This window comes from Canis aureus, chromosome 16 (assembly GCF_053574225.1).
Source record: "Canis aureus isolate CA01 chromosome 16, VMU_Caureus_v.1.0, whole genome shotgun sequence".
Classification (NCBI taxonomy): Eukaryota; Metazoa; Chordata; class Mammalia; order Carnivora; family Canidae; genus Canis; species Canis aureus.
This window is the reverse complement of record NC_135626.1, coordinates 960,536-974,421: the sequence shown is the minus strand read 5'-3', so window position 1 is coordinate 974,421 and position 13,886 is coordinate 960,536. Positions and strand designations below refer to the sequence as shown.

At 39.1% G+C, this 13,886-nt stretch overlaps 2 protein-coding genes and 1 pseudogene across 2 annotated transcripts; 2 read left to right on the top strand and 1 right to left on the bottom strand.

Moving 5' to 3' along the window:
* Nucleotides 1–844: 844 nt before the first annotated feature.
* Nucleotides 845–1,774, top strand: LOC144285211 (olfactory receptor 1L8-like). The gene has a single exon (XM_077850401.1). The coding sequence runs from the start codon at nt 845–847 to the stop codon at nt 1,772–1,774; it is 930 nt and encodes a 309-aa protein (XP_077706527.1).
* Nucleotides 1,775–5,938: 4,164 nt separating this feature from the next.
* Nucleotides 5,939–6,413, bottom strand: LOC144285210 (large ribosomal subunit protein uL23 pseudogene; annotated as a pseudogene).
* A 2,585-nt stretch (nt 6,414–8,998) lies between these two features.
* Nucleotides 8,999–9,943, top strand: LOC144285209 (olfactory receptor 1L8-like). Its single transcript, XM_077850400.1, has one exon. The coding sequence runs from the start codon at nt 8,999–9,001 to the stop codon at nt 9,941–9,943; it is 945 nt and encodes a 314-aa protein (XP_077706526.1).
* Nucleotides 9,944–13,886: the final 3,943 nt, after the last annotated feature.

The window sequence follows — 13,886 nt, the reverse complement described above, 5'->3', positions numbered from 1 at the left end:
GGGGCCCCTCCCCCTTGGAGGCCTTTTGTTTCTTTAGTTCTTTTCCCCCGTCTTCCTACCTTGATAGAAGCGCGAACTCTTCTCACTGTAGCATTCCAGCTGCTCACTCTTTAAACCTCAGGCCGAATTCGTAGATTTTCAGGGTAAGTTGAAGGTTATCTAGGTAATTTGGTGGGGATAGGTGATTTGGAGACCCTACTCTTCCGGCATCTTGCCCCTCCTCCCCCAAATACACAATTTCTGACAAGGAGATTCAAAGATAAAGCTTAGCATGACATAACTGAAAATTTGTTTTGATATAGACAGAGAAAAATGAAACCATCTAATCTAATTTAAATTCTCCACCCTACCTTTGGCAGTATCTCTCCCTTTATGTAGTTTATTTTTCATTAAGCATGTAGAACTTTTTGATGATGGATAGATAGATAAATAGATAGATAGATCCTCATTAGAATGCAGATTTCACAAAGACAGGCTTGTCTCTCCCTTTTTTACAGTGGTGTCCCTACTCCCAGAAGAGTATTTTTTACAAAGTTGGTAACCAATAAACAACTATTGTTAAGATTTAATATTAAACTGAATTAATTAAACTCTGTTTCTGAAGGAAAATTATTCCCCAAGTTCATACTATCAACACCAGAAACATGTAAAGTCTGAAAGCTCAGGTGGCAGGATCAAGCACCACAAAGTTGACAAGGTGCTCACATGGTAGCTACTCATGAGTTTAAGGGAGGGAAGTAAAGGTATGAAGACACATGGTTATGGGCTTGTTTGTGATTACATTTATGGAAGAAATGTGTGTTCATCAACTGGTAAGATCTTCTGTTTCATTTGGCTTTTTGACATGGAGAAAGCCAACCAAGCGAGCAGTGTCTCTGAGTTCATTCTCCTGGGATTCTCCTCCCAGCCTGAGGACCAGAAGCCACTCTTTATCCTCTTCCTCACCATGTACCTGATCACCATAATAGGGAACCTACTCATCATCCTGGCCATCCATTCTGATCCCCAGCTCCAGACCCCCATGTATTTCTTCTTGAGTTTCCTGTCCTTCACTGATATTTGCTTTACAACAACTGTTGTCCCCAGGATGCTAGTGAGCTTCCTTTCTAAGAAGACCATCTCCTATGCTGGGTGTCTGACACAGATGTATTTCATTTATGCTCTGGGCAACACCGACAGCTGCCTTCTGGCAGTCATGGCCTTTGACCGCTATGTGGCTATCTGTGACCCCTTCCACTACGTCACCACCATGAACCGCCGCTGCTGTGTCCTGCTGGTGGCCTTTTCCTGCTCACTTCCCCACTTCCACTCACTCGTACACACACTGCTACTGAACAGTCTCACTTTCTGTGACTCCAATGTCATCCACCACTTCCTCTGTGACCTCAGTCCCTTGATGAAATTGTCCTGTTCCTCCACATTTGTCAACGAAGTTGTGATAATATCAGAAGGTTCTGTTGTTTTGGTGACTCCATTTCTGTGCATCACTCTCTCTTATGTACGAATTCTCATCGCAGTTCTTAAGATCCCTTCAGCTGCTGGGAAACGCAAAGCCTTCTCCACCTGTGGCTCTCACCTCACGGTGGTCACACTCTTTTATGGAAGCATCTTCTATGTCTATTTACAGCCCCTGTCCACCTACAGTGCCAGGGACCACATAGCAACAATTGTCTACACAGTTCTTTCCTCCATGCTAAACCCTTTTATCTACAGCCTGAGAAACAAAGACCTGAAACAGGGCCTAAGGAAGCTGATGGGCAGGTGGAAGTCCTAGCCAGATTCTCTGGGAACATGCTCATGAGGGTCTCTGCTCCTCTGGACCCTGTTTCCCCTGGACAGTAGGTATAATTCATATGTGTCATGCTTGTTGAATGATATCCATTTCTTTACATTTGCAACCATCAATAATTGAAACAATTATGATTCAGTAATAGGCTCAAGATCTACCAAGTTCCTAGATTCCATTTCCACATATCTACCTCTCTCTTTCTTCTTTTCATCTCCAGAAAACCACATCTTTTTCTTTCCCTCTAAGTGCTATTGAAACCTCTGCTTTTCACAAAAATTTCTGGTACTAATTCATACCTGTTCAATTACTTTGATCTCCTTAGTATTCTTCATACATTAATAAACTTCTGTAATCAGTTTTGCTAGCTTTTTGAAAGTCTTTAAAGTAGTTTAGGATGAGAAGAGAGGCAGAAATAGAGAGATTGGGAGTTTCCTAAATTTGAAACTTCCACCAAAGCAAATAATGTGTCTGGCATGTCAGTTTATACAGAGATCATGCCTCTTCCTTCTTCTCTATTGCTGACAGAAGGATTATCCAGGTTTCTGTAATGAACACAAGCCGAACTCTTAGCCTTGATTAGCTAAGTGACTTAGTAGTTCAGCACACCACTGATCAGGCAAGCATGCAGGGGCCAGAGTTGCCTCTGGGTCCTTATTCAGGTATAAGATGAATCAGTTCTGAGGATGTAACTTACAGCATGGTGACTATAGTTAATAAGACTGTATTTTATATCTGCAAGTTACTAAGAGAGTAGATTTTTAAAGTTTTCATCACACCAGAAATGTTGTAACTTGTGAAGTAATGGATATTACAGCTATCATGACTATGGTAAAATTTCACAATATATCCATATTTCAAATCATTAAATTGTACCCCTGAAACTTACACAATGTTACATGTCACTTATATATCAATAAAGCTGGAATAAGTAAGTATAAGAAACAATGACTGAAAGAACAAGCGAGAAAGAGGAAAGAGAGAGAGATGGAGGGAGGTAGGAAGTAAGGAAGAAAGAGAGGAAGAAAGAAAGAGTTGAATGAATGAATAGAAATCACGGCCACATGACTAGTAAGAGGAGAAGGAGACAGGACTCAAATCCAGGGCTTTCCGTCTTTGTCCTGCCGCTCTAAAATGTAGATTAAAATTGAACACTTAAGCTGGAGGTTAAGTAAAAAGACACATATGTATTGTGTGAGACATTGATTTACATTGAGGGCAACAACAGAATGTGTTTCATTTCCTATACATTGTAATGGATGATGTTCACCGTGATACACAATATTCTCTGTGTAAAAACCCAAGGGCAATTTTCTATCTGGTTTAGTGCCAGGAATAGTCATTATCCTCATTCTTCAGATGAAAACCCAGATATACAGAGGCTGAGTAACTTGGTTTTTGTTGTTCTTTTTTTGCATTTGGTAAGGCTAGTATTTTATTTTTTTATCATTTTCCCTTTAAATTATTATCATCTAGTTCAATTCTTTTTAAAAAAATATTTTATTTATTTATTCACAAGAGACAGGCAGAGACACAGGCAGAGGGAGAAGCAGGCTCCATGCAGGGAGCCTGATGTGGGACTCGATCCCGGGACTCCAGGATCATGCCCTAGTCCGAAGGCAGGCGCTAAACGACTGAACCACCCAGGGATCCCCCTATCTAGTTCAATTCTTACAAAGTTGAATTAAGTCAATTTTGTACTTACCATCTATTTTTTTTCTTTTCTAAATTTTTTATTAGTTTCAGAGGTAGAATTCAATGATTCATCAGTTGCATATAACACTCAGGGCTTATTGAATCAAGTGCCCTCCTTAATGTCCATTACCCACTTATGCCTTCCCCTCACCCACCTCCCCTCTAGCAACACTTAGTTTGTTTCCTAGAGTTCAGTATCTCTTAAGGTTTACTTCCTTCCCAATTTTTATCTTATTTTGTTTCTTTGTTCTTTTTTCCCCTCTTTTTTTCTTTTATCAGTTTAGGTGTAGAATTTAGTGATTCATCAGTTGGATATAATACCCAGTGTTCATTAAATCAAGTGCCTCCCTAGCCCATTACCCAATTATCCCATCCTTCCACCTACTTCCTTCCAGCAACCCTCAGTTTGTTTCCTAGATTTATGAGTTTCCTATGGTTTGCATCCCTGTTTTCATCTTATTTTATTTTCCCTTCCATTTGTCTATGTTCATCTGTTTTGCTTCTTAAATTCCACATATGAGTGAAATCATATAGTATTTATCTTTCTCTGACTTATTTTGCTTAGCATAATACCCTCTAGTTCCATCCATGTCATGGCAAGTGACAAGATTTAATTCTTTCTGATGGTTGAGTAATATTCCATTGCATATATTTACCACTTCTTCTTTATTGATTCATCATCAATGGACATCTGGGATCTTTCCACATTTTGGTAATTGGGGACATTGCTGCTATAAATACTGGGGTGCATATGCCCCTTCATATCACCATATTTGTGTCTTTAAATATCTAGTAGTGCAATTGTTGGGTTGTAGGGTAGTTGAACTTTTAACTTTGTGAGGAACCTCTATAGTGTAAATTATTAAAAGCAACTAACTTACTGGCAAGGCCACAATGCTCTAAATATCTTCTTTCCTTATCACTAACCTTCAAAGAATTTTCTGAGCCTAACTGTGAAACACCAACACTATTTTTCCAAAGCCCCTTTACTAAACATGACAACAATCACTGCCATACCCTGTGCTTTAAGTATACGTAAACTAACATTAAGCTAATCCCATATAGAAAAAAAGCTAGTCTAGATGCCTGCCAAGATACTGGAACACAGCACACACCACTGATCTACCCTCACTGAATCCCTTGAAAACTGCAACCTCCCCAGTTCTAGAATACACCAAGGTCCACACCTGTTTCCCCAAACATAAAAATATTCACCAACATAATATTTGTTCACCCTTGATAACCCAGAGTTGGGAATACTTACACACCTTTGAGATGTTGTGCTGAGGTTATGAAGTTTTAGGATGAGTACCATAATCAAAACAGGAAGCCTCAGGGCTCCCCTATCCCCTGGGGTCAGCCCTACTATGTGTCATCCCCAGTCGGCTTGCTCTGCTTAGAGCAATCACAGGACCAGCTCCCTTGAGAAGTCATCACACCACAACTCCTTCAACCTAACAAGGGCCCCCGAGGCCAGCAAACCAGAGCTCAGACTCAGGAGACACTGCCTGGGCTTTCACAATCAGGAGGGTCCTTGTCCCCTGAGTCAGGGCATCTTTGCCTTCTGAGATGGGGAACTGAGAAAGCAGCAGCATGCTAGGAACCAGACATTAGAGGTTGGAGGCCAGGGAGGGGAAACATGCTATCCCTTTAAAGTAGCATATCAGCTTCCTGCCTTTCCTATTCATCTCCTTGTTCATCAACCAAGATTGTCATGGGAGAAACGTGAGGCGGCTGTGCTTGGCTGAGAGGAAGATTGGCAGCCGAGTAGCAAATGTGCGCAGATCAGCTTCTGGAGACGTGGGGAAGGTAAAAGGAGCATCTGGATCTGGAGGTGAGCTTCAGTAAGTTGGTCACCTGCTTGACATTGGTCAAGCTTGTGCTTGACCAAAGTCACTTACTCTTTCCTTCCTGAGAGTTTCAAATATTTCATGGATTAGGCAGTCTTGGGGTCCAACTAAAACCTCCATGCAGCTTTTGGTTTTCAGTCCAATCCAATTTGACCTCTAGATAGTCTACACTGCGGGATTTGGTGGAAGCAAAACACCATCAGTTAAAAAGAAAAATTTTTTAAAGATTTATTTATTTATTTTTATTATATATATGTATATATATATATATATATATATATATATATATATATAGAGAGAGAGAGAGAGAGAGAGAGAGAGAGAGAGGCAAAGACACAAGAGGAGGGAGAAGCAAGCTCCATGCCGGGACCCCGACGTGGGATCCCGGAACTCCAAGATCGTGCCCTGGGCCAAAGGCAGGCGCCAAACCACTGAGCCACCCAGGTATCCCCCAAGAAAATAAATTTTTAAAAAAGAAAACTATTGTTTTCTTCCATCTGCCCCATCCCAGTTTGTGCTCGCTCTCTCTGAAATAAATACATAAATACATAAATAAAATCTTTTTTTATGGTGAAAAAATCTATATTTAGATTTATAGCCAGCTGGATTCAGTTTAGATGATCCCAATTTTGTTGGCAACATCCAAAGCATCGTAGTCAGGAGCCAGTCGAACATATGCTTTCTTCTCTCCATCAGGCCTGATCAAAGTGTTGACCTTGGCCACATCAATGTCATAGAGCTTCTTCACAGCCTGTTTGATCTGGTGCTTATTGGCTTTGACATCCACAATGAACACAAGTGTGTTGTTGTCTTCTATTTTCTTCATGGCTGACTCAGTAGTTAGGGGGAACTTGATGATGGCATAGTGATCAAACTTGTGTCTCCTGGGGACGCTCTTTCGAGAATATTTGGGCTGTCTTCGGAGACGCAGGGTTTTGGGTTGTTGGAATGCAGGTGATGTGAGGATCTTCTTTTTTTTGTGACTGTGCACGCCTTTCAGCACTGCTTTCTTAGCTTTCAAAGCCTTTGCTTTGGCTTCGGCTTTGGGGAGCAGGGGCTTCCTTCTTCGCCTTCGGCACCATCTTCGTGAAAGGGCCATAAATAAAATCTTAAAATTCAAACAAACACATGCCTTGTGATCCCTCATCATGGGATTCGTGAAGTGCTTAGCACAAGCTTCACACGTAGTAGAATTTTAGTAACATTGGTTATTGTTATTAACTTTAACTACAGGTTTGTTCAAATCACTCAATGCATACACAAATAATCCTTCCGTTAGATCTTGCAAAATCATGAGATTAGTCTGACAACTTGGCAGGGAGGGGTGTATTTTATTTTATTTTTATTTTTATTTTTTTTTTATTGGTGTTCAATTTACTAACATACAGAATAACACCCAGTGCCCGTCACCCATTCACTCCCACCCCCCGCCCTCCTCCCCTTCTACCACCCCTAGTTCGTTTCCCAGAGTTAGCAGTCTTTACGTTCTGTCTCCGTTTCTGATATTTCCCACACATTTCTTCTCCCTTCCGTTATTTTCAGGGAGGGGTGTATTTTAAGCAGGTGAGTTGACTGATTTTGAGGACAACCACTAATATCAGATAAGGGAAGGTGACACTGAGTCTGATGATGATCAAGTGTTTCTCTTGAGTTGGGGTGCCTAAGTGGCTCAGTCAGTTAAGGGTTTGACTCTTGATTTATCATGATCTCAGGGTTGGGAGATTGCAGTCTGAAGTTGGGCTCCATGATGTGCCAGGAGCCTACATAAGATATTCTCTCTTCCTATCCTTCTTCCCCTTTCTCCTCTCTTTCTCAAAAAAATAAGTTTCTCTTGAGTATTCACATATGTTTGTCTCTCTGCTGAGTGCTTTAGATGCATTTCTCACTAAATCCTCACAATAACAAGGATATTTCTATCCAATATTATACATGGTAAAATTGAGGTTTAAAGATGTTTAGTAATTTACAATTAAAATGTAAGCATACTTCTATCATTTACTGTCTTAGCAAATTCCAAATATGAAAAACAGTATTATGAAGTGTAACCACTATTATATACATGACATCATTTGTTAATGCAATTACAGCATTTGCTTTATAAATTAATTAATATATTAATATTTCAATGTTCAATAAGTTAATATATTAATATAGAATAAAAATTGTAATGTCTGAAAATTCCAATGTGAAAAGACCATTGAAAAGGTGTGAAAGATTATGGTGCTTCTGAAAAAATTATTTCAAACATTTTGGAGATACACCCATGGCCATTGTAGAGCTTTTTATGGTAATAAGGAATAGATAAATAACCAATGTCTGAAAATACTTGAAAATCTTAAAATAGAAAAAGGAAATCTCTATTAATGAGGTATGGATGAATATGCTGACCATTTAAAAATTAATTTAAAACACTTGGCTTGGGACGCCTGGGTGGCTCAGTGGTTGGGCATCTGCCTTCGGCTCAGGGGTCCGGATAGAGTCCCACATTGGGCTCCTGAAGAGAGACTGCTACTCCCTCTGCCTGTGTCTCTACCTTTTTTTTCTCTGTGTCTCTCATGAATAAATAAATAAAATAAAATAAAATAAAATAAAATAAAATAAAATAAATAAAACACTTGGCTTATATAATATCTCTCACTGAAGAGCTTTTTGTGGTATCAACAAAAAAAATTAGAGGCCGCATTGATGTCCATCACTAGGTAACTGGATATGATTGAAAAAAGCATACATATGTACATAAATTCTTAATATATAAAAAATTAATGTTTTCATAGGTATTGTTGCATCCACATGACTGGTGAATTATAAAGCATGAGTTGAATACTCAATAATGGGTACCCATCCTATACAAATGTGATTTAGGACAAAATATTAAAGAAAGAAAAATTAATTTACAGAAAAACAGACATGTGCCCAGACCAGTGATGACAGCATGACATGGGCTAAGGAAGAGGAATCCCTTATCCTGCACCCAAAGGAGAAAGAGCTCACTTTGCTGAAACAGGTTCAACATTCCCCCTAGATTTTCCCTGTTTATATTTTGGCAAACTCATCCCTCGTCCATCTCTATCCCTTATACACTGTTTTATGTTGTTTGTCAATGATCTGACTCCCCATCTAGGACAGGAGCTACATAATGACAAGGATTTGCCTGTTTTTATTGCTAAATCTCTAGCAAGGGAACAGTGCTTCCATGGAATAGGAACTAATGAACTGGAATCGGTGAGGTCCATCTCTGATAGTTTCTTTAAAAAAAAAAGATTTTATTTATTTATTCATGATAGACACAGAGAGAGAGAGAGGCAGAGACAAAGGCAGAGGGAGAAGCAGGCTCCATGCAGAGAGCCCGACATGGGACTCCAGGATCATGCCCTGGGCCGACGGCAGGCGCTAAACCTCTGAGACACCCAGGGATCCCCCATCTCTGATAGTTTCTAAAGGAAAACTCTTCTTCTGCCCCTCCAACCTTCACTATAAGGCCTTGTGATGCCATGGATTTGGGAAGGGAAGTTGGGAAGCGAAGGCCACATCAAGGACCATGAGATTGACAAGCTGTCCCTGCACAGCAGCTAATTGTGACCAAACAGAGAAAACAAAGACTAACTGGGTTCTGGACTTGGAGTAAGGTAAATAACAAAACTTCATTTATATAACTAGGCCGAAGCCAATGGCAAGGGTCAACCAAACCAGCAGTGTCTCTGAGTTCATTCTCCTGGGACTCTCCTTCCAGCCTGAGGACCAGAAGCCACTCTTTATCCTCTTCCTCACCATGTACCTGATCACCATAATAGGGAACCTACTCATCATCCTGGCCATCCATTCTGATCCCCAGCTCCAGACCCCCATGTATTTCTTCTTGAGTTTCCTGTCCTTCACTGATATTTGCTTTACAACAACTGTTGTCCCCAGGATGCTAGTGAACTTCCTTTCTAAGAAGACCATCTCCTATGCTGGGTGTCTGACACAGATGTATTTCATTTATGCTCTGGGCAACACCGACAGCTGCCTTCTGGCAGTCATGGCCTTTGACCGCTATGTGGCTATCTGTGACCCCTTCCACTACGTCACCACCATGAACCGCCGCTGCTGTGTCCTGCTGGTGGCCTTTTCCTGCTCACTTCCCCACTTCCACTCACTCGTACACACACTGCTACTGAACGGTCTCACTTTCTGTGACTCCAATGTCATCCACCACTTCCTCTGTGACCTCAGTCCCTTGATGAAATTGTCCTGTTCCTCCACATTTGTCAACGAAGTTGTGATAATATCAGAAGGTTCTGTTGTTTTGGTGACTCCATTTCTGTGCATCACTCTCTCTTATGTACGAATTCTCATCACAGTTCTTAAGATCCCTTCAGCTGCTGGGAAACGCAAAGCCTTCTCCACCTGTGGCTCTCACCTCACCGTGGTCACACTCTTTTATGGAAGCATCTTCTATGTCTATTTACAGCCCCTGTCCACCTACAGTGCCAGGGACCACATAGCAACAATTGTCTACACAGTTCTTTCCTCCATGCTAAACCCTTTTATCTACAGCCTGAGAAACAAAGACCTGAAACAGAGCCTAAGGAAGCTGATGGGCAGGTGGAATTCTCAAGCAACACCGTCTTGACAAACTCACAAGTGAAATCTGCTCCACTGGAATCTGGTCCCTACTAGACCTTGGTGAACAATCGAACGGTTGGAGTTTAGCTTTTTTAACCTAAGTGAGACAAGCCTATTGTGGGCGCTCACATCTATTGATGTCAGCTGACCAATTATCCCTGACTGCTGAAATCATCAAGTTTCTCCTCACTATTCCTCCACTTTTCCACAAAGATTCATCATGTTCTTATCTTCCAAATACTGCTTTAAACTAATCATATGTTGACAATATATCCTGAACAAATTGCTCTCCATTTATTAAGACTTACCCTCTAAAATCCTTCACATTTCAGTATATTGCTGAAAACAGCGGTTGAATACTTTGACAAACATTTCAGGAGGAAAAGAATGGAAGGAGAGGGGCAAAGTGAGGAAAGGAGTTACATTTTAGCTACTTTTCTTATTATGAGTATTTTTATAATTCCTTAATATTCTCTTTCATAAAACTGTTTCTTGCTTAAAAATTAAGTTTTTGCCTTTTCTCTCATCTTTCTATTCTTGATTGTTTCTCTGTGGCTTTATTTCTTTTAATTGCCTCTTATTTATTTACTATACAATTTAAAAATGGTAATGGCCAGAAAGAACAAGAACCAAGATGATTACATGAAAGTTATCTATTTCACAATGGAGACATTGGAACCTTTCTTTCTCCCATCTATCCCTAAAGCTAGGTGTTTAGAAATATGTGATTTAATATTTTATTCTAGAAACTCCCACTTTTAGGATTCTAACCTATGGAAATACTACCATAAAAATATATTGGATATTGAAATATATTTTTCAGTGATTTCCTGTTTATGACAGGTAAAAATTGGCAACAACCTAAAACCCTATTAATAAAGATGGGGAAATTATGTGTAAGAATACGCAGCAACTTGAAAGAATCAAATGGATGTCTATTCTTCGAAAGCCATTAGGTAAAAAACTCAAGATATGTAACAAGTATGAAAGTATGAATTCATTATGTTTTTAAAGATTACATAAATATATATGTGGGTATAGACAATGCAGTAAGAATGTAATGCAGTAGGGGACAGAGACGGAGAGGATTTCCAATTAACATACATTTATAATCTCTTATTTGTTTAAATAAATATGTATAGTATATGGAATGTAAGCCCATTAATAAATCAGATGACTAATATAATGGTGAGAGAATTTCTTTGTAAAGTCCAAAGAGGAGAAACTTTCTATTTGCATGCATATCTGAAACATGTCATTATTTGGCTCTTTCACTTGAATGATAATTTTATAGTATATAGCATTCTAGGTGCCAAAACTTGTGAAAGTTTAAAGATATACTGGCATTGTCCTACTGCATCAAGTGTTTTCAGTGAGAAACAAGAGGTCAATGTAATTTGTGTTCCTTTGTGACCTCCTCCCCAACCACAGTCTATAGATACCCTGCACCGAACTTGGCCAGGTTGCCACTGTGTAGGTTATAGGAGAGAGAACGCTGATTCTACCCACTTTACTCCAGGCCTGAGCACAGGAACCTGGTCATTGTCCTTGCACATTGACAGGCCCATTTTAAAATTTAAATGAAGATGAAAATGCCCTAAAATAGCCAAGACAATCTTAAAGAAAAATCACTAAGTTGGAGAAAATACATTACCAAATTTTAAGACTTCAAAAGCTAAATTAATATAGCATAATATTTTATAAGAATACATTAATAGATCAAGGTAACAGAATGGAGAACACAGAAATAAATCCTTAGTTATATAATCAATTGATTTTTGGCAAAGTGTCAATGCAATTTAGTGGAGAAAGGAAGATCCATTCAATAAATTATGCTGGGACAACCAGATATGCACATAAAAAATAATTAACCTTGACTCCTTATTCCACACCATATACAAAAATGAATTCAAAGTGGCTCATAGACTTAAATGTGAGGACTAAAAGTATTAAAAAAATTTTAAACCAAAAATATTATAAAAGTGTATTGACATGAGTAAAGATTTCTTAGTCAAGAAACAAAATGGCTAACCACAAAAGAAAAATTATTGAATGAATTTCACCAAATTAAAAACTTCTGCTCATCAAAAGTCATATTAAGAAGTGAAAATGGAAAAAATATTCACACTACATATATCTGACAAAAGACATACTCAAAATATATAAACCTATACAAATCAAAAAGTGAAAGTATATAATCTAATTTTTATTTTTTATTTTTTAAAGGTTTTATTTATTTATTTGAGAGAGAGAGAGAGAATGCAAGCAGAGGGAGAAGCAGACTCTGCACTGAGCAGAGAGCCCTACGTGGGGCTCGATCCCAGGACCCCAGGATCATGACTTGACCCCAAAGCAGACACTTAACTAAGTCACCCAGGCACCCCCAATCTAATTTTTTAAAGTGGACAAAAATTTAAAAATAAATAAAACAAGATATAATCAGAGAAGGAGACAAACTATAATAGACTATTAACCAGAGGAAACAAACTGAGGGTTGCTGGATGGGAGGTGGGGGGGTGGGGTAACAGGGGGATGGCCATTAAGAAGGGCACATAATGTAATGAGCAATGGGTATGTATATAATACAACTGATGACTTACTGAACTCTACCTCTGAAACCAATAATACACTATATGTTAATTATTGAATTTAAATTTTTAAAAAGTATTCAAAAAATTTGAGCAGACACCTTACAAAATAAGATATTTGAATGGCCAATATTGCATGTGAAAGACACTCAACATCATTAATTATCAGGGAAATGTAAATTAAAGTAACAATGTGATACCACTGAACACTCAATAGAATGACTACAATAATAAGAAAATACAACATTTTTGTAGGATTTAAAGCAACTGAAACTCTCATATATTGATGGTGGAAATATGAAATTCTGTAATTATTTTGGAAAACAGTTTGGCAATTCTTAATAAAATTAAACATACAGGGATCCCTGGGTGGCGCAGCGGTTTGGTGCCTGCCTTTGGCCCAGGGCGCGATCCTGGAGACCCGGGATCGAATCCCACGTCGGGCTCCCGGTGCATGGAGCCTGCTTCTCCCTCTGCCTGTGTCTCTGCGCCTCTCTCTCTCTCTGTGACTATCATAAATAAATAAAAATAAAAAAAATTAAAAAATAAATAAATAAAATTAAATTAAACATACAGCAACCATGTGTCTATAAAAAAATCTTGTACAAAATATTCACAGGAGTTTTATTCATAATAGAACAAACTAAAAACAACTCCAACGTTCATCAACAGGAATTAGATAAACAAATCATCAGTAAAAGGCTATACACTTAGGATTTGCATTATTTTACTGTATATAAACTATACCTCAATCTTTTTTTTAAATTTTATTTATTTATTCATGAGAGAATAAGAGAGAGAGGCAGAGACACAGGCAGAGGGAGAAGCAGGCTCCATGCAGAGAGCCTGACACGGGATTCAATCCTGGGTCTCCAGGATCACTCCCTGGGCTGAAGGTGGCGCTAAACCACTGAGCCACCCAGCCTGCCCTATACCTCACCCTTTTTTTTTTTTTTTTCCTATACCTCACCCTTAAAAGAAGTTGAGTGACCTGGAGATAATGAGCAAACGCTTTGGGACTATCAGTACTGATGTACAGTATAGATTAATACCAGGCAAATGTGTGCTTCATCTGAAAATAAGGGACAGTATAAGAATATCTTTGGAAAATTGTGAAGGTGCAGAGGTGAGAATGAGAAGATTAGGGATGATGCTTCCTATCACCTCACAAAAATTATCTTCACCTCCCAAAATGTCTGTGTCTTGTGAATCCAACTGACTTGAGTCTAAGACAACATCTGCATGTCCAGACAGAAGGAGGCGTTGCTGCTCAGAATTCTACTTACAGAGGAGGAGGGGCAAGATGGGGGAAGAGGAGGGTCCCCAAGTCACCTGTCCCCACCAAATTACCTACATAACCTT

Coding starts and splice junctions, on each gene's coding strand:
- LOC144285209 (XM_077850400.1), top strand. CDS start 8,999: ATGGCAAGGGTCAACCAAACCAGCAGTGTCTCTGAGTTCATTCTCCTG.
- LOC144285211 (XM_077850401.1), top strand. CDS start 845: ATGGAGAAAGCCAACCAAGCGAGCAGTGTCTCTGAGTTCATTCTCCTG.